This window comes from Pseudorasbora parva, chromosome 22 (genome assembly GCF_024679245.1).
Source record: "Pseudorasbora parva isolate DD20220531a chromosome 22, ASM2467924v1, whole genome shotgun sequence".
Taxonomy (NCBI): domain Eukaryota; kingdom Metazoa; phylum Chordata; class Actinopteri; order Cypriniformes; family Gobionidae; genus Pseudorasbora; species Pseudorasbora parva.
In genome coordinates this window covers 27,785,743-27,810,579 of record NC_090193.1, presented here as the reverse complement: position 1 = coordinate 27,810,579, position 24,837 = coordinate 27,785,743, and the positions used below count along the sequence as shown (strand labels likewise).

The window sequence follows — 24,837 nt, the reverse complement described above, 5'->3', positions numbered from 1 at the left end:
CTATAATTATAGTCTATATGGATAATTATCTATATATAATTTTCACACTATATATATATATATATATATATATATATATATATATATATATATATATATATATATATATATATATATATAGACCTATATGTGTGTGTGTGTGTGTGTTTTTGTGAAGCCTATTGTTTATGCAATTGTGGTACAATCTGACAAGTCCATATAAATTCATACAATTATTTCTGTAGGCGCCCACCGAGCCTGGTATGCTGCGCTATACCAAAGACCCGCCCACGACTAAAATGCAATTGGTCAGAAGTTGAACGTGGGAACCTGCTTTGGAATATGATTGGTTAACTGAAGTTACTATTATAATCCCGACGGGTATCTCGCAGTTAAACTCAACTGTGTATATTCGTGAGCACGGCACGCTGTGTCGAGTCAAAAGGAGAATATTGGCTTGGAGTCGTTCTTTACAACCGAAAACTATATGTAGGCTAGTGAATATTAGGCTACACCAGAAAGTGGACAGCTGGACAGGAAAGAGAAAGAGAGAGCCTAAAAATATAAGGGTAAGGAAACAGAACTTTTCCTTGTTTGTCAAAATGCTGGCATACTACTGCATTGCTGAATTGGCTCAAATAATGTTGTAGCTATATTTTGCTATATGAATTTGACTACAGTATGTAGAACTGTGTAACATTATATGTCAGCAGGCTATGTCTCGTCTTTCTATCTTAGTAGCCTAACAGTGCTTAAACCTGTGAAAATGTCTGTCATAAAGAAACAAGCTAAAAATGTGTGCTTATATGAAAACTAATGGCCTATTAATACTCCTCGTTGATAATAGTAATGACTATTTGTTCTAATAGCTACTTTAAGTCTGTAACAAAAAATAAATAAATAAATAAAAGAAAAAGAAACATTCTATACATTTAAACTGGCCTAATCAAGTCAGTTCCGTGTGCTGTATTTGTTTGAACAGAAGTTACTTATTACCTAGAATTCATCATAGGGCAACAAAGTCACAAATGTAAGCAGACTAATAACAAGGCTGCAAACATGGTCTGGCGTGTGACTTCTTCAGTCTTATTTTCTTAAAATAAAAAATAAAAAAGTTTAAGCTTGATGTAGCTAAGTAGCCTACAAATTGCCAATAATGCTTATCGACAGAAGCTTACATAAAGGACATGCAAGCATTTTAGAATGTAGGCTAATAGACCCAGCTATGCTATTATAATAGTATATTTTAACTATAATAGTATATACTAATATACCTATTAAATATTTACTGTTGATTAAGTAAGAGCATGGTTACTGGCTTTTCGGCCTAAAACACCGATTATAACAAGCTGTGTATTGACATCATGTTTAGCCATGTCTTGCATCATTTCCTCAGGAGATTAGGTTATCCAATGGTTTAAATTTTTATCTGTAGTGTAATCCTAGAAAGGAAGACTGTGCCGAGGAATCTCTGACACCAGAAGTTGTGACCTTTGTCGTTATCATAAGACTTGATGTTGTCATATGTTCCAGAGCGGAGATCAGCATGTGATGTTGGTCCTCTTCTCTGTATATTTTTGTCTTCTCAATCCCCTTTGATTCGGATGGGTTTGTACATTTAATAACACACGATTTTGCCTTAACTGTTTCAGTTTGAATGACATTTGTGATTTACTGGTTTGTTAAGTTAAAATTGGTAACTGTGGACTGGGGCAAAGGGGGAGCTGGAGCCAGACTTTTAAAGGCATAGTTCACCCAAAAATGAAAAATCCATCATCATTTACCACTTTTGTTTTGTTTCAAACCTGTGTGGGATACTTTCTTCTGTGGAACGCACATCCATCCATCCATCCATCATCTTCCGCTTATCCGGGGCCGGGTCGCGGGGGCAACAGTCTAAGCAGAGACGCCCAGACTTCCTTCTCTCTGGCCACTTCCTCCAGCTCCTCCGGGGGTACCCCGAGGCGTTCCCAGGCCAGCCTGGAGACATAATCCCTCCAGCGTGTCCTGGGTCTTCCCCGGGGCCTCCTCCCGGTGGGATGTGCCCGGAACACCTCCCTGGGAAGGCGTCCAGGAGGCATCCGAAATAGATGCCCGAGCCACCTCAGCTGGCTCCTCTCGATGTGAAGGAGCAACGGCTCTACTCTGAGCTCCTCCCGAGTGACCGAGCTTCTCACCCTATCTCTAAGGGAGCGCCCAGCCACCCTGCGGAGAAAGCTCATTTCAGCCGCCTGTATCCGGGATCTTGTCCTTTCGGTCATGACCCACAGCTCATGACCATAGGTGAGAGTAGGAACGTAGATTGACCGGTAAATCGAGAGCTTTGCCTTACGGCTCAGCTCCTTCTTCACCACAACAGACCGGTACATCGCCCGCATTACTGCAGATGATGCACCGATCCGTCTGTCAATCTCCCGTTCCATCCTTCCCTCACTCGTGAACAAGACCCCAAGATACTTAAACTCCTCCACTTGAGGCAAGAACTCTCCACCAACCTGAAGTGAGCAAGCTACCCTTTTCCGACTGAGAACCATGGCCTCGGACTTGGAGGTGCTGATTCTCATCCCCGCCGCTTCACACTCGGCTGCAAACCGTCCCAGTGCATGTTGAAGGTCCCGGTCTGAGGTTGCCAACACGACAACATCATCTGCAAAGAGCAGCGATGAAATCGCGTGGTCCCCAAACCGGACACTCTCCGGCCCTTGGCTGCGTCTAGAAATTCTGTCCATAAAAATTATGAACAGAACCGGTGACAAAGGGCAGCCCTGCCGGAGACCAACATGCACCGGGAACAAATTTGACCTATTGCCGGCAATGCGAACCAAGCTCCTGCTCTGGTTGTAAAGGGACCGTACTGCCCTAAGCAAGGGGCCCCGGACCCCATACTCCCAGAGCACCCCCCACAGGGTGCCACGGGGAACACAGTCGAATGCCTTCTCCAAATCCACAAAGCACATGTGGACCGGTTGGGCAAACTCCCATGAACCCTCCAGCACCCTGTGAAGGATATAGAGCTGGTCCAGCGTTCCACGACCGGGACGAAAACCACACTGCTCCTCCTGAATCCGAGGTTCCACTATCGGCCGAATTCTCCTCTCCAGTACCCTGGCATAGACTTTCCCAGGGAGGCTGAGGAGTGTGATCCCCCTGTAGTTGGAACACACTCTCCGGTCCCCCTTCTTGAAAAGAGGGACCACCACCCCGGTCTGCCAGTCCATAGGCACTGTCCCCAACCGCCACGCGATGCTGCAGAGGCGCGTCAGCCAAGACAGCCCCACAACATCCAGAGACTTAAGGTACTCAGGGCGAATCTCATCCACCCCCGGCGCCTTGCCACCGAGGAGCTTATTAACTACCTCGATGACTTCAGCCCGGGTGATGGACGAGTCCCCCTCCGAGCCCTCAGCCTCTGCTTCCTCAAAGGAAGACGTGTCGGTGGGATTGAGGAGATCCTCGAAGTATTCCTTCCACCGTTCAACAATATCCCCAGTTGAGGTCAGCAGCTGCCCATCTCCACTGTAGACAGTGTTGGTAGGGCACTGCTTCCCCCTCCTGAGGCGTCGAACGGTTTGCCAGAATCTCTTCGAGGCCAACCGATAGTCTTTCTCCATGGCCTCACCGAACTCCTCCCAGGCCCGAGTTTTTGCCTCCACAACCGCCCGGGCTGCCGTCCGCTTGGCCTGCCGGTACCTGTCCGCTGCCTCAGGAGCCCCACAAGCCAGCCAGGCCTGATAGGACTCCTTCTTCAGCTTGACGGCATTCCTTACTTCCGGTGTCCACCACCGGGTTCGGGGATTACCGCCTCGACAGGCACCGGAGACCTTACGGCCACAGCTCCGAGCGGCCGCGTCGACAATGGAGGTGGAGAACATGGTCCACTCGGACTCAATATCTCCAGACTCCCTCGGGATCTGGTCGAAGCTCTGCCGGAGGTGGGAGTTGAAGATCTCTCTGACAGGGGGTTCAGCCAAACGTTCCCAACAGACCCTCACAGTACGTTTGGGTCTGCCGAGTCTGTCCAGCTTCCTCCCCCACCATCGGATCCAACTCACCACCAGGTAGTGATCGGTTGACAGCTCCGCCCCTCTCTTCACCCGAGTGTCCAAGACATACGGCCGGAGGTCAGATGAGACGACCACAAAGTCGATCATCGACCTTCGGCCTAGGGTGTCCTGGTGCCAAGTGCACTGATGGACACCCTTATGCTTGAACATGGTGTTCGTTATGGACAAGCCATGGTTAGCACAGAAGTCCAATAACAGAACACCGCTCGGGTTCAGATCAGGGGGGCCGTTCCTCCCAATCACGCCCCTCCAGGTGTCTCTGTCACTGCCCACATGGGCGTTGAAGTCCCCCAGTAGGACGATGGAGTCTCCAGTCGGAGCACTTTCTAGCACCCCTCCCAGAGACCCCAAGAGGGCCGGGTACTCTGCACTGCCATTCGGGCCGTAGGCACAAATGACAGTGAGAAACCTATCCCCGACTCGAAGGCGCAGGGAAGCAACCCTCTCGCTCACCGGGGTGAACTCCAACACATGGCGACTGAGCTGGGGGGCTATAAGCAAACCCACTCCAGCCCGCCGCCTCTCACCATGGGCAACTCCAGAGTGGTAGAGAGTCCAGCCTCTCTCGAGAAGTGTGGTTCCAGAGCCTAAGCTGTGCGTGGAGGTGAGCCCGACTATTTCTAGTCGGTATCTCTCGACCTCCCGCACAAGCTCAGGCTCCTTCCCCGCCAACGAGGTGACATTCCACGTCCCTAGAGCCAGTTTCCGTGTCCAGAGATCGGGTCGTCGGGGGCCTCGCCTTCGACTGTCGCCCGATCCACTATGCACCGGCCCCTTATGATCCCTCCTGCAGGTGGTGAGCCCACAGGAGGGCGGCCCCACGTCGCTCTTTCGGGCTGAGCCCGGCCGGGCCCCATGGGGGAAGGCCCGGCCACCAGGCGCTCGCATACGAGCCCCAACCCCGGGCCTGGCTCCAGGGTGGGGCCCCGGCTGCGCCATGCCGGGCGACGTCTCGGCCCTTGTTTTTAATTTTTTCATAATGGGCTTTGTGAACTGCTCTTAGTCTGGCCCGTCACCAAGGACCTGTTTGCCTTGGGAGGCCCTACCAGGGGCATAAAGCCCCGGACAACATAGCTCCTAGGATCATTCAGGTACTCAAACCCCTCCACCACGATAAGGTGACAGTTCAAGGAGGGGGTGGAACGCACAATTTACTTCAAAAAACACTGAGGCATTTCTCAAAATATATTCTATTATATTTCACAAAAGAAAGAATGTCACATAGTCTTGGAAGGACATGAGGGTAAGTAAATTATAAAAGAAATGTCTCTTTTCTCCACTTGTGTTTGAGATTGAACTACTGGGGGTTAAGTGAGTTGCCAAAAACCTTAAATGAATAATAAATATCTAAATAAAGATTAAATATAATAGTTGTACCTGCAGGCATGCCTTTAGAGTACTATGAATGTGAGAACTGTGACTCATCGAAATATTAACATGAAATCTCATGCACTACTTCAAGTAAATATTTTGGGTTTTTTGGGGGGGTTTTTAGCTGACAAAAAAACCCTCTAACCTGCTTAAATTTTGACTTCAGACCACAGTCCCCAATATGTTAGTGTCTGATCTGAGTGTAATTTGAGATCATAAATGAGACACATGCACTGAAAGTATTAATGTGTGCAGGATACTCTTACCAACAGGGAAATATCTCAAATAATGCATCACAACAGATCAAGTGTCAGATTTATCATGTCTGTAAACCCAAAATCGGTTACATCATATTATTTAAATTAAGAAATTTAAAGTTTAAGCAAGCAGAACTTGCAGATTTTTATTTTGTACAATTTTAATTGCTCTTAACTTCAAATATTTGAGTAAGCTAATCCATACATTTAATTTAAAATGATCACTAGTTTTAATTAGCTAATTAAATAAATGCTGCTTCGCTAATTGGTAACAATATTTTAATACCATTAGCATAGCATAGTACTTGCTGAATAAGCACAGCAATATAAAACATTTAACATACTGTATATCTGTTCTCGAACTCATGTTCCACTCATCGCCATGATTGTAACCCCCCCCCCCCCCCCCCCCAAAAAAAAACCCCTAACATAGCAAAACATTAAACTCTACTAAATCTCAACCTTAACATTAATCTTGCAGACAAAAAAAACATGTACATTAATTTGAGCATTTACTCTCCTTTTTGAGTGTCATGGCAAAGCATGCTTGAAAATAGAAATCCTAGCCCAGTTTCAGTTCAATTTAAGTTTGTCTAAATTAAAAGAAACAAGTTCATAAAACTCAAAACAATGAAACAATACAGATGAATTAAAATGTGTCAGTTTTGTGAACTCAAAAGAAGAATAAACTTTAGATAAAAGTTCATTCGATTGAACTAATCTGTTTAATTTTAGTTGGCTCTACTCAAACCACTTAATTATTTTGAGCATTATGGTTTACAGTGTATCAAATAAGCTTCTTTATTTAGGTACTTCTATTGCTTTGCATAAAAATCAACACCTGCATTTGGTTGAGGAGAGACCCCTGACATGAGTGTGAAGCGCTTTGGGTGTACAGTTGTACATTTGAAAGCGCTATATAAATGCCTCATTCATTCATTCATTCATTCATTTTTTTTCATATTATATGAATTATGTAGAATGACTAATGTGAAAATATGTGTTAAAAATCTGGCATGTGAACAAGAATTAGGCCACATCCAAGTTCCAGATTCTGATGTGAAATGAAATGTGCCTTCTCTCTCTCACACACATACTCTCAAATAGCGTGCATACGTATTCACATATTAACACAGCGACAAACAAATGCTTTAGTCATGCCAGGGAAATGCTTTCGTGCCTTAAACAATTGGATGGTTCACAGGATCAGTGGCGAGTTTCTGACTCATAGCTGTGGTTTACTGCCTTACTGAAAGGCAGCATTTGAGACTTGGTTTAGGAATCTTGGCATATTTTGTGTTGTGTTGGGTCCAACTTCCCGTTTACCAAATCACACTCGCGTGTGTTGAGTGCAGGAATTGATCCCAGATCGGCTTTGTGTAAATACTAAGCTGGGCAGGTTTTAGGAAAGAGGCCATGAATCCATCCTCACCGTAGATAGAATCAGCACTCAAGCTATTCTGTACACCTGCGCATTGCTTCGATCTGGGGCCGGCAGATGGCTGTGAAAACCCTCAAGCCAAATCCTTAGACCGGATACAAGCAGGTCCCTGAGCCTCCAAACTTTCAGTGAGTCATGTAATTGAAAAGTGACATAAAGGGAAGACTCCATTGTCATTGCTGGTCGCTGACAAGCTGTTGGCAGCTACACATCTGCACATCTGCTGGGGCAGACCTTCCAGGAAAAGTGTCTATGAGTCAGAATTGTGCCTGAAGTCCATACTTGGCTATGAATATGAAGAATGTGTGAGATACTTTCCATAAATGTGTGTCCCATTGCTTAGCTGTTATCCTTTTAAAATAATACAATAACCCATAAATACCAGGAAGTGACAACTTGAACTCTTTCCATAGCACGTTAAATGGGACGACAAATAAATAATCTTATTCCATGTCTATAAAAATTCTAGTGTTGGCAGCATTCATCAAGCTCGACCATTCAAATATTTTACCAAAATGGTTGTAAAAAATTATCAAACTATTATTTTTCTTTAAATTGCGGTAAATTCACATTTATCAATATTATAAACAAATACACAGCAATGAAAGGGTTAAACCTCTCTCTCTTCATGTCTATGTGTGTGTTTTTACAGTCTTGTAGGTTTACACACACACACACACACACACACACACACACACACACTCTCACACATACTTTTTTAATTCTATGCTTACAAGTATGATTTAAGTATAGCTGTGATGCTAGGTTGGGAAAACAAAAAAAAGTTTTCCCATAGTTTTCAAATGACACAACAAAATATGCCCATTATACGTTTTCTGTAAATGCCAGAAATACTTGTACTTTCTGAGTTGGAAGAAATTCAGGCCTTTCTGCGAATACCCTGTTAGGGTCATCAAATGACAGGGCTTTGCCCCTATGAGGTCGTGAGAAGTAAATCTGGCCAGAAAATACTATACAATATGCTAACTGTCCTGGAAGTGATTCTGTTTGGACTGGCCATGTTGTGGTTAATGTTTTGCAGTTCTTTGGAGGGTCCGACTCTGAATTGTGTTTTATATGCCTTTCTGAAATGGGGTTTGGCTGAAAGTCCGCTGCTTGTGTTCCACTGCTGACTCGAACTGTTTAGATGCAACAGAAGCCTCATGATAGACTATTGGCTTTGATAAGATCGAAGACAATTGGTCTTTCATGCAGCCAGATGACAAAAATAAATTATATTATCTTTTACAAAAACAGTAAAAAACTCACAATATTAATTTTTGTCAGAAATCATGTCAGTAATCTTTTCATTAAAGCCGCACTTGGCTACTTTTGCTCTCGGGGTCCCCCTACAGTTTGGAAAAAATAATGTCCTCAACTACTGTCGTAAGATCTGTCATCCTACAACAGTGGATGCCATCTCGCGTGCATTTGTTGACATGACAACCCTGATAGCCCTGAACTAGTGATGCGTGGGTCGTCTCATAACCCGCGGACCCCGTATGTCAACCCATTCTCACTCCCAAGGCGTCAAAAACCGAAGCATGGTCAAGTGCCTTCCGCGTCGCAATAAAGACGCTAAAGGTGCCCCAAGGCGTCATGTTTCGACGCGCTGGGTGTTCCATTCATTTCAGTGAGAAACCTTTGGCGTCATACACAGACGCGCTGGGTATTAGTAATGTTATCGTCATGGTGAAATTGTATTAGTTTATAATTTTGCCATTATGACATGTTGGAGTGTGTTTTTCAATTTAATCAGCAAGCATAATTTTATTTACATTTATTTTATTTACGCTATTTAGACATGCTTAACATGTAACCCAACCCCATCCCATCCCTAAACCTACACATTTGTCTGAACATGATATAAAACACAGGATATAGCCTGACATATACGACTGCATACACAAGTTATTCAAAAAAGTTAAATAATCCAAGTTTTCCGAGGCCAAACGATTGATTTGTATGAAGAAAATCCCCAAAAGCGATCAGCATCTCCATCCGCAGAAGATCATCAACAAACACAATCAAATTTCAAATATTGGCGCCGGTTACGTGAGATTTCATAGTGAAATTGCATTGGCTCTCGTATGTCTTGTGACCAATTGCGTCATTACGTCAGCATTGATTGTAAAATGTCATTGGCTCTCGTGTGTCTTGTGACCGATTGCGTCATGCTCAGGAGTCTTTTGAATTATTTGAATGAGAAATGAATGAGTTTGTTCACGGGGCAGCGGGATCATCATTTCAGCGATTAAAACATCAAGATCGACTCTGTTCTTCACATGAAGATATCGTATGACTTCAGAAGACTTGGAATGCAACATGAGTTAATACTTTTATACTGCTTTGGTCAGTTTTTTCAATAAATTAAATACCTGTGACTGTACATTAATTTTCCTGTTATGTGTTTTATATTGTTTAGATATGGGTAGGTTTAGGGTAGGAGTGGAGTTAGTTGCTCCAAAATATAAAAGTAGCCTTTAAATATTAATAAAATCATGTCTGCTTTTATAAACGCAAATAATTAAATGCGTCTGTTTATGACGCCAAAGGTTTATCATTGTAATGAATGGAGCACCCAGCGCGTCGCAAAATGACGCCCAGGGGCACTTTTAGCGTCTTAATTGTGACGCGGAAGGCACTTGACTATGCTTCGGATTTTGATGCCTTGGGAGTGAGAACGGGTTGCGTATGTCTATTTAATGGTCGCGGGTGCGCGGCGGGTTGTAAATATATATACAGTGGTGCGGTGCGGGCCAAATAACTTCATAAAAGTGGCGCCGCGGGTCGGTGCAGCACTAAGTTCCCCTGAAAACTGCAAGAGGAGTTCAGAGTTCTTCTGGCGTCGCGTGTGAAATGTCTTCATCCCAGGTAGAGTCAGTGGCATATGTTTCAGCATGTCATATGAATATAATTTCATGGGTTTTATTTTTTTCAAACGCCAAATAATCACGATGCTCACGTTAACAAGCCAGCGTCATTATAGTAGTCTATTGGTTACCGTTTTACAGAATCTATATGATACTTTAGTTCAATGTTTGAGTGGTAGCTCACCGTAACAAGCAGGACAGCATCGGTCGGGCACGCCCCCTTTAGCTCACACCGACGAGCAAACGCTGGTCACATGTTGATCCTCGTCCTGCCTTTAATCCCATCACTTTTTCGTTTCCTCTTATTGCTTTCCTCCAACAAAACCTTTTCTTTCTTATTTGTCTCTGCTGCTTCGGACATGACCATATTATCCGACAAACAAAGTTGGGCTCGCACGTCCGAATTTAAGGAAGTGTGGGTGTTGGTGGAAGTGACGTTTATGCCGTAAAGCAGTCGAATTTTGTAGATCTTTTTGTTCTCGGGTTACTACCCGAAACCCGAAGTTTAAAAGTACGATAAAAAACGTACAGACCCCATCAGGCTATGGCAGACGTGTCATTCAACCTATTGTAAGTCGATTTATCATCACAAGAGTCTTAAAAAATATATTATGAAGGTTGAAAAGTTACCTAGTGCTGCTTTAAATAAATAAAATGTTTTGCCAATTAATTAACTTAATAAGAAAATCCACAAAAGGGAAGAAGAGGAGCAAAAACATGACTAAGTGCACATTTAAAATACTTTAATATTAAATGTAATAATAATAAAACAATAATTTATTAGTATATTAATAATATACAAATAATAATGTGATGAAATAATGTAAAATAAGCATATTTATATATTTATTTCTATTTAATTTAAATATTCTTAGTAATATTAACATTTTTATCATAAAGCATATTGGAATTAATAGTTTTTTAAAAATGCGTATATGAGTATGTGTATTAAGTGTTCAGACTGGGACAGCAATATCTGACTGTCATATAAGGTGACTATTCTAATCTAGGCTGCCCAAGAACATAAAGTGGGTGTGGCTTTGTCTAAGCCCCGCCCTCTGTCATGGAAAGTCCTATTGGTGGGAATGAAAGAGGGCGGAAACTTACCTCTTACAGTTCCCTCCCAGTTCTAAATGAAAGCCCATTGTGGAATGCACACATTCTCTCTCTTACATTCATATACACACACACACCCTCTTTCTCCCTCACGTATGTTCACCAAGTCCTCTCTCCTTCCTGTTTTTCACAAGTTCCTGCCTTTATGGTGACGCTAGTGTTGTTGCAGGCTGGAAGGAATTCAAGCTTCCCTGGAATCCCTTGTTTAGGATTCCTTACCAGGAGGGCTGCACTGAGGAAAGCTGAGAAGAGAGCTTTGAAATCTCCCAACACATGTTTGTTGTGAAGACCGAGCTGACCATGCTTTGGAGCTTATTTCCTAGGTGTAGCTGACGTCGGGGGGTTGGATATTTGGTTTGAGAGGAGGTGAAAGCAGGGGGTGGAAGAGGAAACCCCATGCACACACACACATCAGCCAGCATTCTGACACGCTGAGCTGAGAGCCTCCTCTAGTCCTTGGGGACGACTAACTTCACAATCTTCTCCTGATGGAACTCGCAAGAATAGGCATTCCCAGGATTCCCAAAAACTGCTGAAACACTCTCGGAAGAGGAGATTTGGTTTAGTTATGGAATCACTGAGGGAATCTTTTCTTCATTTGACCTTTCAGATGTCTACTTACAAACGGGCCACACTGGATGAAGAGGAGCTGTTGGACACTGGCTCCGATGGGATATACAACACCCCTACCGTGCAGGTGAGAGTTAATTTCTTTAACTGTTGTTTTAAAATGTCTGCTTCTTGACGTATGTGTATTGAAATATGAGCCAACCCACTGAACTAGTGAACAGTTTGCTTGATTTTTCACCAAACTTCTTTACCAGGTTACTTCCTCATGCTTTTCATAAACATCCGCTGTGTTAGCACAATTAGAACTTTCTTCTTATACTTTTAATGCTTTTTCCCCCAGAAGTGTTTCTTCTATTTGTGTTGTGTGAATACACCTTACATTTTCGTTTACTTTTAATAAGTACATAATAGACTTTTTTTGTGTGTGTGTGTGTGTGTGTGTGTGTCTAAAAGTCAATGTGAATGCTAGCTACACTTTTGCCTTACTGTCACCGGATGCTGCAGTTTTTATTTGTTAGATCTTAAGTTTTGAAGCACAAGTAAAACAATGTGCATGATCATTTAGAAATTCTAAATTGTGCTTTACCCAATCATAGTTAAACTGTTAATATAGTTAAAATCATTGTTTATGATTATAATTTTTTTTTGTCTTATACAGCACACTAAACTGTACCATTGTTACTGAACAACTAATCCACCTCTGACCCTTAAAATTACGGTTTGTTGTATAATATAATTTAGTAAGGTTGATTCTGTCATATTAAATGATATACAGTATATGACTTTACTGGTTTTGTTGATTTTGATGTTCCCACATGACATATTTTTAGCTTACCTGACTAAACCTACAGTATTTTTGTTGCTGCTATAAAAGTCAAATCTGTTTGTTTAAAAATAAAAGTTTATAGGGATGTCAAAAAAGACTGACATTTGCTCTGTGTATTCAACAAGCTCATCTTAATGTATATGGATTCCATTTTAGTTTCTTTGGAACAATAATGTTTGTTTTAGAATAGCACCACCTGATACGAATTATTACTGAATAGTTGGCCTTTTCATTTCGAAAGTGGAAGCCCAAATACCGTATGTTTTGGTATTTTATTTCTCGAACCAGAACTTCATTATCCTTTGACCGTTCCTAAAACATTTTCTCTGGATCATCCTGGGTATTAAATGTTCTGGGTGCCGTTATTGAAAACATTTCACTCTTTGTTTTGCTTTCTCCCTCTGCTTTCTTTTGTAAAGAGACCTGAGTTTGGCATTAGGGCTCATTGAAGCGCCACACAACACATACACACATTACCTGGTATGAATCCAAACTAAGCTGAGTAATTGCACAGCTGGGCAGTTGGCCACTAACGGTGACTTTTGAACTCTGAGCTCAGTAGGACTTAATCTGATTGGTATTACAGAAATCATTTATTTAGTTTCTCAGGTACCTCCTCTGACAAGAGCTGATCAATTATGAAATCTGCAAGCTTTATTTGATCAGTACAGAATCTAAAATGAAAAGAGAATCAGTCAGAGGAAAAGTTTAAAGCTTTAAGTTCATAGTTCTCAGATCTATTTCACTAACATTTTCTCAGAGGATCAAATAGGAATAGAAGAGACTTTTGTCTCGTACAGTTATAGATGCACTATACTGTTGGGCTCAGTAATACTTTTATTCGGCAAGGATGCATAAATTGATCAAAAGTAAAGACATTTACAAAAGGATGATGTGACTAAAGACTGTAGTAATGACACTGAAAATTCAGCTTTGCCATCACAGGAATAAATTACTTTTTAAAATATATTAAAATAGAAATAGTTGTTGTAAATTGTGGTATATTTTACATTTTTACTGTATGAACAAGTGGTGAGCATAAGATACATCTTTCAACATTTAAAAAAATCTTATCGAGCCCAAACTTTTGAACACTAAATATGACTATATGTGGATTATTTTGTCTAGATACTTTTGCATATGCATAAAATGAATACAGTGTTTAAATCTGGTCTCTCAAATTACAGTTTGGGTTGTTGAGATCTTCTTAAACTAAAGAAGGCATGATCATTTCCAAAATGCCTCATTTGATCTCATTAATGTCTAAGAAAAACATTTAAGATATTAAAAAGATCTAGATTTTAATCTTTCTTTCCAGCGGTTAGGTTTGAATAGTACTTGGTTCAGACTTGGCAGTCTTTCCTAGAAGAGAGCATTTTCCTAGAAAGTAGGAAGTGTGTCACTGTGTTTTTGTGGGTTAGTATTTAATGCTGATAATGGTTCCTGCTGTTCCTGGCTCAATACCAGTAATCCTCTGTGGACAGCATCTGTGATATGCTGTCGATTACCACAGACAATAATTGTGGGTACAGTAACACACTTACAATGAAAGTAAAGCCGGCTGGTGTTCTAGAGAGTTTAAAAGCAGAAATTTGAAGCTCACGGTTTGGTTAGTTTTTTTTTTTTTCATTCTCTTTTGAAGTTGGAATGTTATCTGTATTTTAAATTGGATCAGAAAGACAATGACATTTGGTCCCACCAAAGATTTATATTGTTGTTGGACATGATCATATATCATTTTCACATGCAATATTAAATAAAACCCGAAAATAAAACCTACACTGTTATACCAATATTTAACAGTACTATGGTGTCACTCATTAAACTACACAGATAATCATCTCACCCTTGTGGTTTGCTTCTCTGCCAATGGTCACTCCTTTGGAACAGGTTTCAGTGTCATATGCGTCATCTATGTATCATTGCTGATTTGCAGGGACAGTTATTTCAGTCTTAACCCTTATTTTCTGATTACTTTATGTGATTATCAGGTGGGGCTACAGCGTGGTCTGGGACTCCGGTGCTGGGCGGAGAAAACCTATGTTGAGAGGAAACTAGTGGTCATCGTGTGTGCTCTGTCCGTGGCCCTGTTCATCTGCATCGTGTCTTTGGGTCTGCACTATAAAGAATGTGAGTCACTCAATCCTTTCAATTGATGGGACAAATATTAAATACATGTCGGGTATACATTTTTAAGGCATATGTGTGTATATTTTAATGTATGTGTTTAAATATATATGTGTTTATATTAATCCTATATTTTTATTATATAAATATTCTAATGAATTTCTTTGTTTAGGGAAGAAGGAGGCATTTAAAAGACTTTAATCAAATAAATAAATAAAATGAAAGTAACGCGGGCACACGCATTATAAAACATAAACAAAACCATACTATAAAGTTTAGGCCTGGGGTCCGTTCTTCGTACCTCATCTGAGATGATTTGACAGATCCCAGATCTTCTCATCGTGATAACGGATCTCTGGCTTATTTGGTTCTTTAAACAAATTTGCGAATTGGATTAAAATATCTGAATTAAGTTATCTGAGATCACTGAGCATTCTTGTGTTCACTGAAGAGGGCAGATGTATCGATCCTCGAAACCACGATCAGCAATGCAGTGATTGGCTGGCGTCAAGACAATGTAATAAGATCATATAATAAAAATTTCTGGACCTGGAAATCAAATACGACCAAACCAACATAAAACCTAGATAAATTAAATGTGCGCTGTTTTGATGAACATGATTTCCAATTATTTATATTCACATTCATCACATTCATCATTTATATTACAATTTTTTTTATATTCAATTTGAAGCAGATTTGTTATGTGACTGTATTAGTAAAAGTTTCTTAACGGCCAAGATCAAATTATCTTCATCTCTTGTGCTTCATCAAGCCACTCCCATATTATCCGTAATCACTCAAATTAATGCATGACGCAGATTAAAGGTAGGGTAGGTAAGAATTGGTTAAAAAACTTTTTTTCCAAATTTGTTTAAACGTTCTTTATATATCAATACATAATTATAATGTAAGTACTTTGAAAAAGAAAGTATAAAATTTGAGTGTCTGTAGACCTCTCACGACTGTTTTAAAGACAGCTCATTATTTCCATTCACTCCACCTTCTCCCTTCTGGGCTCTTTCCAAAGCCACGCCCCCAAAATACATGACCACGCTAAGCTGACCGCTCAGCTGGAAGACGCGTTATTTACCTGTGAGGAGTGGTGTGTATGTAGTCACATCATGTCAGAATCACATGTAATAAAAAATCTAACTTCATCAGTATGAATATAAACAAATAAGATGTCTTTTAGTACTCACTATCAAGCTAGAATACCGATAGGCCTACTGGTAAAATTTAAAATATATTTTGGTTTGATTTGATAACGAGCTAGTTTCGTTAAATTTATGAGGTAAAGCTAAAAACGGGTAGCATCGATGCATGTTATTCCAATAACATCAGTTATACTGTGATGAAGATGAATTTCGTGTAAGATTCATAACATATACTGTGCTTTGCAAGTAAGAGTTTCCATGATGAAAGCGTTGTTGATTAGTAGCTAAAGCTAACTTAGTTCTAAAAAAAAAAAAGTTCCTGGATGGGGTATACTAGCTTTTACACATGTGTTTTGTTATCTTAAGTTAAATTTTGTGAAATTCAACACGACAGCGATCAACTTGAGCTAAGCATATTGAGTATTTATCATCTCTGCTAATGGCTATGTGTATAATATTGTAACTTTATACTAAGTAATGTTATGCTATATTAGGCAGGTACATGTGCTAGAGATACATGCTTCATGAAAACACAAACCGAAAAAATGTATAATCAAAATGAAAGATTACCTGTCGTGCAGAAATACAGCCATCAAGGAGTCATTTTTCAGCCCCTTGAGGTCCCTCAGTTCTCGACATGGTTGAAAAGCCACGCTGATATTTACGCGCGTTTGATTTCTTTGTTTATCCAAAGACTTTTTGTGCATTGCCTTTACTTCTAGGCCTACTGTCTTTCTTTTTTTTTTGCATTGTTTGCCTTCGCTGACTGCAAAACCCGGCACCATGCATTTTGAATGCTTTTGCTCTTCCCAGGGGTGCGCGCATGTGTGGGCAGAACCTGTAGCGAAAGCGGCGCTTTCCATGGTAGCGAGAGAGAGTGACAGTCGCCCAAGCCAATCACTTGTTTCGTCCCGAACGAAAAAAATGAGCAGTGTTTATTGCAGATTAAAAAGTCTAGAGTCACTCGATTTTTATATTCTCTTTTTCAGAGTACTTACATTCTTATTATGTATTGACATATAAAGAAAGTTTAAACAAATTTGGACAAAAGTGTTTTAGATCATTCTTACCTACCCTACCTTTAACTGCACCACGTGTGTAAGACTCCAATACAACTATAATAAAGTATAAATAAAACTTTCAATCAAGTGACTGTGTGTATAGTATTATACACACCTTTTACACAACATTATAAAATTATTTTCAAATAAACTTTTATATTATTATCATTATTTAAAATGAGTATTGCCCCTGGTTCAGTAAGGGATTCTTGTAATAAAGTAGCAGTGGCTGGGACAGATTTTAAGTATCGCCTCAAGATGCAATCTAATCCTGTTTACATGAAATAAGCTGCTCCAGAGCAGATTCAGGCTTACGGTCCTGTTGCTATGACAGCAAGTCCAGGATGAGCGACGAAGAACCAAACAATCCAAGATCATGCCAAATCGTCAACAATCAAATCCAGTTAACTAAGTTAGCGACGTATGAACAACCAACCATTGGTCCTTTCTCGTCCTTCCCTGGTGTTACTCGTCCTTATTTGTGTCCGAGCTCCCTCATGCTTGCTCGTCCCACACTCGACTACCTCGCCACAAATATATAATTATTTTAATAATTATATAAAATACGTATGCTATTATATATTATTTTTAAAAAGTGTGCTTTCCGTACAATCCTGCGGTTGTACGTACTACGACTATATGTTCTGGACCTTATATCAGAAGCATTTACTCACATTTATTGCAGCTCAAAGTTATAATTTTCAAATGAACTGAATGCCACTTCCTGCTATTCAGCCCTCTACTGTTGCCCAACCATGACAAATCACTGTATAAAAGAACAACGATTTTTGCCAGACTGTTTACCTCTAATTTCCTCAGCCTCTGTCAGGCCTATAGTTTCTTGGCCTTATCTTTCCAGATTAGGAGCTAGGGATGCATTGTTTAGGGCCAAATGTTTTTCTTAGAAGACTTACAATGAATCTGTTGTAGCTGTTATCCACAAGCCAAATAAAATCAGCGCCCTTTAACTCCAATTATTTTCAATATTCAACTTAATACTTCCATAACCTTGTTCATTGGACTCACGCCCAGCCTCAAAGCCAAAGTGAAAAAAAGTATTGCATGCTTATACATTAAGTCGTCTTAACGTATTCGAGGAAGAAAGAAAAAAAAAACCTTTTCACAGAAGTGTGGCTATTGGTGGTTGCAACACAGACACATTTTTGCCATAACAGCTTGCATGTCCCTGTTGTGCTAATTAAATGTTTGTTTTCAGTGTCTTATTAACATGACAGTTAGATTTAGTATTTTTTTTAAAGGGAAAACACAATAGTGTGATAGTGTGTAATCTTTGTATCTTTCACGGATCACTGCTAGAGACTCAGTGTGGCCATCTGATCAGGATTCTGAATAAATACAGTCCATTTCTCAGAAACCACATTTTGGCATTGGCCACTGATAAGTTAATAGTTCCAGACGGGTTCATGTCCTGGGATCGTCCTCAAAAAGACATTCAAAGCATATTTATGACGTGCAGTTTGAATGCTGTATGAGGTACTGCACCGAAAGTGTAGCGGACCTAAAATCCCAAGCTATAATCAAAGCTGATTTACCTTTTCATCATATGAAGATGAGTAATTGCAGTAGGGATATCAATTTTATTTTATCATGCATTGAGCCAGTACTGGACTTAATTTATGATTTCCCTAGTGTAAGAGACATCGAGTGAAAGAGACATCGGGAAGACTTTCTTATTTGTTTGGCACATATATGTGATATAAGGCATGTATTGTAATGGATACAGCAGTAAATCTACATACTTGTATTGTTTTTAACAGCTCCTCCGGGAATGTGTCTGTCAGAGCCTTGTGTTAGTGTGGCAAGTACGGTCATGGGGGCCCTCGATCGGTCAGTGGACCCTTGCCAGGATTTCTACAACTTTGCATGCGGGGGCTGGATGAGGAAAAACCCGTTGCCTGAGGGCAAGTCCCGCTGGGGTCCTTTCAGCAACCTGTGGGAACACAACATGGCCGTCATGAAGAACTTATTGGGTAAGAAACGCAGTCCAGAGTGATCATCACCATCACAAAGTATGGCCTGATTTATTGAATGATTTACTTTTTTTCCGATGTCAACACGTCCTCTTTTTAAATGGGGACTTTTGGACCCTGCTGTATAAAAAATACAGGAATGAAGTTCCAACCTGAAAGGCTCAAAAAAACATTTTTCATTTGTTGAATTCAGAGAATACTAGCATAAAGAGCCTGAGCAAAGCCGAGCAAAAAGCCCAGTGGTATTACCAAGCTTGTATGAACGAGAGCAAAATTGAAGAGCTTGGGGCAAAACCACTCCAGGATCTCATCAATCAGGTGACCTCAGATACATGAACAGACCTAGTCATCTTATTTAACAATATGAAACACAAAAGATCTGTTGGCAGCCTTAATGAAAACCTGCTTTTTCTCCTATTCTGGGATATAATTCTTAATAACCAGACATCATTTTTCCAGACAGGAGGTTGGGGCTTGAAAGGCCCGTGGGAGAAGGATAACTTCCAGGAGGTTTTACGGACTGTGTCAGCCAACTTCCGAACCTCCCCCTTTTTTACTGTTTTTGTCAGCACAGACTCAAAAAGCTCCAACAGCAACATCATCCAGGTGGGAACACTTATGGTTATGTTTTTTTATCACCATAACATGGATTCTCATAGGTCTAGGAAAACTCAGAATATATTATAACATGTTTTTTTTATCATGATGCATGTCGCTTAGCTTGTTGATTTCCCCTTTTTCCACAGGTTGATCAGTCAGGATTGGGACTTCCCTCTAGGGAATACTATCTCAATAAGACAGCCAATGAAAAGGTAAACAATGATACCTTATGTTGTTTATGATCATTGGTTGTTTTTTGCTGTGGTCTACAGCTTGTGTTGTTATTCCTTCCAGTATTTAAAAGCATACTTGAACTTCTTGGTGGAGCTCGGAATTCTTTTGGGCGGATCAGAAGAGACCTCCCAAAAAATGATGCAGGAGATCATAGACTTTGAAACATCTCTGGCAAACATCACGGTCCCTCAGGAAAATCGGCGTGATGAGATGAAAATCTACCATAAAATGCAAGCCAGAGAGTTAGCTGTGAGTACTGCATGGTTATTGCACTACTGTTTTATTGAAGTCTTGGGTTCTTTACTGGTGGGTCATGACCCAAAAATGATATGTTCGGATAGGGTCATAAATGGAGGCTTATCATTTAATGCATAGTAATTAAATGAAGGACATTATGTTTCCCATATTTTTTCTGTTGCAGACGCATACTAACATGGGCAGCTTGCTTGACAATGTATAAACATTTGTACAGACTACAAATTGTTTTGTACAGAAATATTATTGTCAGTTTTGCAAAGCTGCTTGTTGCAAAGCTGTTTGCAAAACTTTATGGTCATTAAGATTTTTTTCATGTTTTTGAATTCCCATAAGGCTGCATGTATTTGATCAAAAATACTGCAAAACAGTAATATTGTGAAATACTATTACAATTTAAATTCAAAGGTCAAATAATAAGGGCTGGTCATATAATTAGAACATCATCAAAAAGTTGATTTTATTTCACTAATTCCATTCAAAAAGTGAAACTTGTATATTATATTCATTCATTCATTAAACATAGACTGATATATTTCAAATGTTTATTTATTTTCATTTGGGTGATTATAACTGACAACTAAGGAAAATCCCAAATTCAGTATCAGTAGAAAATTTGAATATTGTGAAAAGGTTCAATATTGAAGACACCTGGTGTCACACTCTTATCAGCTAATTCACTCAAAACACCTGCAAAGAACTTTAAAGGTCTCTCACCCTGCGTCCCAATTCGCATACTATCCATCCTAAATAGTATTCGAAAATAGAATTAGTATGTCCCAAATCGTAGTATGTTGAAAAGAGTATTCCAAAGATTCCCGGATGGTTTACTATTTCCGGTCTGAATTCACAGTATGGATCGATGGGCACTCTAACGGCTGATATTGCCCACAACCCATTGCGAGTTGGACGAGGATTCGATTAGAACTACAAACGCGGATAAAAAGCGTTAATAAACTACAAACATGACGGATGTGCGAGTTCGACGGTTAAGTAGAGAAGTTTAGATAAAGGGGTTTGAGTGACCAACTATCAATATTTAACCTGACAAAAATATATTTATTCAGTGTTGTCCACATTATATTTCACATGCAGCAGCATTGTGAACTTTTGCAATGACACATTTGGCCATTAACCTTTAAATGCATCATTATATTTAAACTGCAAACACATGAGGAGAGTCTCTGCATTAAAGATCCACAAATGGCAGATCAACGAGCGGATACATTTCTCTCCGATAAGGTAGGAGATTAAACTGAATGTGAAGGATTTGAACTGTGACGAATCTGACGATGATTGACAGGGCAGATAAACGGTGACGGGATGCACGTAACTAAGCGACAGAGTCCGTTAAAGATGGCGAAGTAGTATGTCCCGAAGCTTGCATACTTTTCTCCTACACACTCAAAAGTATATACTTTTTCTTCACAAAAAGAGTACATACTTTTAGGACGTAGTATAAGTAGGCGAATTGGGACGCAGCATCAGTCTAGTACTGTATACTACACAATCATGGGGTCTGTGCTCTGCGGTCTTGGCCATTAGTTAATTTACTTGTTTTTGTGTAAGTAATACGTTGTCAAATATGTATAAACTTAAATAAACAACCTATACAAGTAGTTATCTCTCTTTGTATTCATTTGTCCTATTGTTGACGTACTTCACGTCATTGACAAAATGCGCAACCAGATGTTTGAATAGTTTGAATATTCATGTTTGTTTTAGAGGGAATATTCGAACGTCATTTTTGAGCAATTTTGACAGCCCTAGTTTGTTTGTAATGAATGAATATAATATAAAAGTTTTACCATTTGAATGGAATTAGTGAAATAAACTTTTTGATTATATTCTAATTGCATGACCAGCTCCTGTAGGGTATGTAAAATTGTATAATGTTTTTGAACATTACAAGTTTTTTAGGCTCACCATTTATTTTATCAGTATACAGTAAAATAGTAATATTGTGAAATATTATTGCAGTTTAAAATAATTTATTATATATATTTTAAGTGTTTTTTATTCCTATGATGGTGAAGCTGAATTTCAACAGCCATTACTCCCATGATCCTTCAGAAATAATTATAATATGATTTGCTGCACAATAAACATTTGTGCTGCAAACCATGAGAATTTTTTCTTTAGATTCTTTGATTTATATTTATTTAGTGATTTCTGCTATTTTTGATCAATTTAATACACCCTTACTGAATAAAGTATTCATTTATTTAAAAAAAAAAACATACTGACCCAAAACCTTTGACCAATAGTACATGTCTTGTTAGTAATGTTTCATATGATTGAGAATTTGTTAAGGTTATGGTGTCCAGTTGAAAATCTATGTCCTGAAAAAAAAAAAACTGTTGAGAACCACCTAATTAAATGTCATCTTCGATGAGAGTTACCATTTCAGAACTTGTAGTTACATTTCCTTTGCTGGAGACACATTAAGCATTCTTTCAATTCTTCAAATTATGTTGTCGCAAATGAGCTGGAATATCAGTCATCGTGTGTTTGTGTCTGTGCTGTAGACGCTGGCTCCGGCAGTAGATTGGATTCCTTTCCTCTCTGCAGTGTTCGCCCCTGTTGCCCTAAATGACTCGGAACCTGTGGTTGTATACGCTAAAGAATACCTCCAGAAAGTCTCTGAGCTCATCAGCAGTACCAACAAAAGGTAAACCAACATTAACCAGAATTAACCAGATGGGGGGTGTGGGTGAGACTGTTTCACCTTTTCCAACATGATTTGTTCCCCTTTTTGAATGGTTCTGGAGCCAGAGGCTGTTCTCAGCCAGGAGCCTGTCATGGTCTGGCAGCTCGCATAAACTGCCGGTACTCTCATTTGTCCTTTTCCGAGATAAATTTAAACTTAAACCGTTGATTCACTCATTCGCTCGCACACTGAGGATCCTATCATACACCCAGCGCAATTCACTAACAGGCCAGACACAATTGTTTTTTGCTAGTTTCAGCCTGACGCAGTAATAATTTTCACGTCCAGCGCCACATTGTTTAAATAGCAAATGTACTCGCGCCCATCTTTTCACCCATGGGCATGCTGGTCTAAAAAACGAGGTGTGTTCAGGTGCATTATTGACATGTTGCTATTTTGAGGCACCTGGAAACAGTATTTTTTTGTAATTTAAAAGACGCATTAGTAATGTGTACAATTCTTGTACACTCTGCTTATTACATACACAAGGATGTGTAGCAGCACACACACATTTTTAAATATTAGAAATAAAAGGATTCCTCTTTGGAGAACTGTTAAGTCTTTCCGCTCGCAAATTCCACCATGATGCAAGCACAACTGGCTTTTAAAGGGAATGGGAGATGAGTCTCTGATTGGTTTATTGCACGTTATGCCCAAAACACACCTATGACTCATTAAAGGGGGGGTGAAACACTCAGTTTCAGTCAATCTCATGTCAATCTTGAGTACCTATAGAGCAGTATTGCATCCTTCATATCTCCGAAAAGTCTTTAGTTTTATCATATTTATAAAAGAAATATGGGCTGTACCGAGTCTTTCCGGAAAAAACCGAGCGCCTGGAGGCGTATCGTGTGGGCGGAGCTAAAGAATGACAAGCGCGCAAAGCGGTGACGTCCTCAAGCGTGGAGAAACCCATGCTGTCTCAGCTAATACAGATAATGATCCACAATCAAATCTGAGGCTGAAATAAATTGAACAGGAGAAACGGCAACATCAGGATGTCCGTCTCTGTGGTATGTACTGTATTTAGGGGCCTTTGTGTGTCTTTACGCGCAGTTTATGAGGACATGATTTGGTTTATGGACTATTGTATGTGACTAACGTTAGACCTTAGAGGTAGCAAGCAAAACGGTTTTGCACGTCAGAGTCAGTGTAACAGAACAACAATGGAGTAACCGTTAGCGCATTTGAATGACGAAGCACGCGATCGTACCGTTTACTGATGTTTACTCATGCGACGGTAGCCAATAGCAGAGACATTTGATGTTGATTTACTCACCGGCTGCTTCCAAGGACCGAACCTTTATCGCTGGGACCGCTCTGTCAAAAACACAGTTCTTTGGTATGATTTGGTGAAGTCCTGTGACAGCAGTGACCGTGGAATCCACTTTGCGACGCGACTGAAGCGATGCCTTGAAGCTTCCCGTCATTTCTGCGTTCAAATCGGTTCAAATGCAGCGCTGCCTTCCCGGAATGCTGTGCTGAAGCGTTGAAGTCGCTTGATGTCACCCATAGGAATAAAGTGGAGCGCGGCGCGTCATAAGTGTTCACTGACGACTGGATCTGCACCTGAGAGACTGTTTACGCCGTGCATTTCCTCTCTCTCCCTCTAGTTACGCGCGCGCACCCTACCGGGAGAAGAGCCCGTACGGCCCATACAAGGACCTTCCGATCTATTTAACGTCAAGTAGACCCATACTCGAAAAAAACTCGCCGAAACTTGTGAGAAACCGGAAGGAGTATTTTTAACACAGAAGTACTCCATCAAACATCCAACATTAGTTTTTGAAACTTTGTCTATGTTTAGGATGGGAATCCAAGTCTTTAAAGGTGTAAAAAGCTCAGTATGCATGAAACAGCAATTCACCCCCCCTTTAAGAGACTAGGTACAACCCTTTTGGACAACTCTCCTGACACGCCGACCATTTTTTCCATCATTAAACTAGCAAAAGTGGATTCGGACATGCCCTAAGTGCACCTGCGCCATGTGCTTCAGACCGCTCAGATTGTTCAAATAGGGCCCATGGTCTCATGCAAAAAATTATCTCTGTGCGAAGAAATACTTCCGCTGTGTAGTTTAGCAAACGAATAGCATTGCAATATATTGCTCTTGATATTTATATATAAAGTGCAATGCTATAATTCAATTGCTCTACAAGATGGCTGCAGCATTTCTCGGCACCAGAACCGTGTTGGTAGAAAAGG

General features: G+C 40.3%; 1 protein-coding gene across 2 annotated transcripts in view; it reads left to right on the top strand.

The window, feature by feature from the left end:
- The first annotated feature begins 368 nt into the window (after window positions 1-368).
- ece1 (endothelin converting enzyme 1) overlaps window positions 369-24,837 on the top strand; it is a 36,151-nt gene continuing 11,682 nt past the window's right edge. The window contains exons 1-9 of one of the 2 annotated variants that reach the window (XM_067431420.1): window positions 369-548; window positions 11,712-11,798; window positions 14,489-14,627; window positions 18,621-18,833; window positions 19,027-19,151; window positions 19,293-19,439; window positions 19,580-19,645; window positions 19,728-19,916; window positions 22,451-22,593. In XM_067431420.1, coding sequence (XP_067287521.1) covers window positions 11,712-11,798; window positions 14,489-14,627; window positions 18,621-18,833; window positions 19,027-19,151; window positions 19,293-19,439; window positions 19,580-19,645; window positions 19,728-19,916; window positions 22,451-22,593 — 1,109 coding nt within the window. In that variant the 5' untranslated portion in view covers window positions 369-548. Of the gene's footprint in view, window positions 549-11,188; window positions 11,799-14,488; window positions 14,628-18,620; window positions 18,834-19,026; window positions 19,152-19,292; window positions 19,440-19,579; window positions 19,646-19,727; window positions 19,917-22,450; window positions 22,594-24,837 lie in introns of those variants that run through there. The other variant, XM_067431419.1, reaches the window with a different exon arrangement.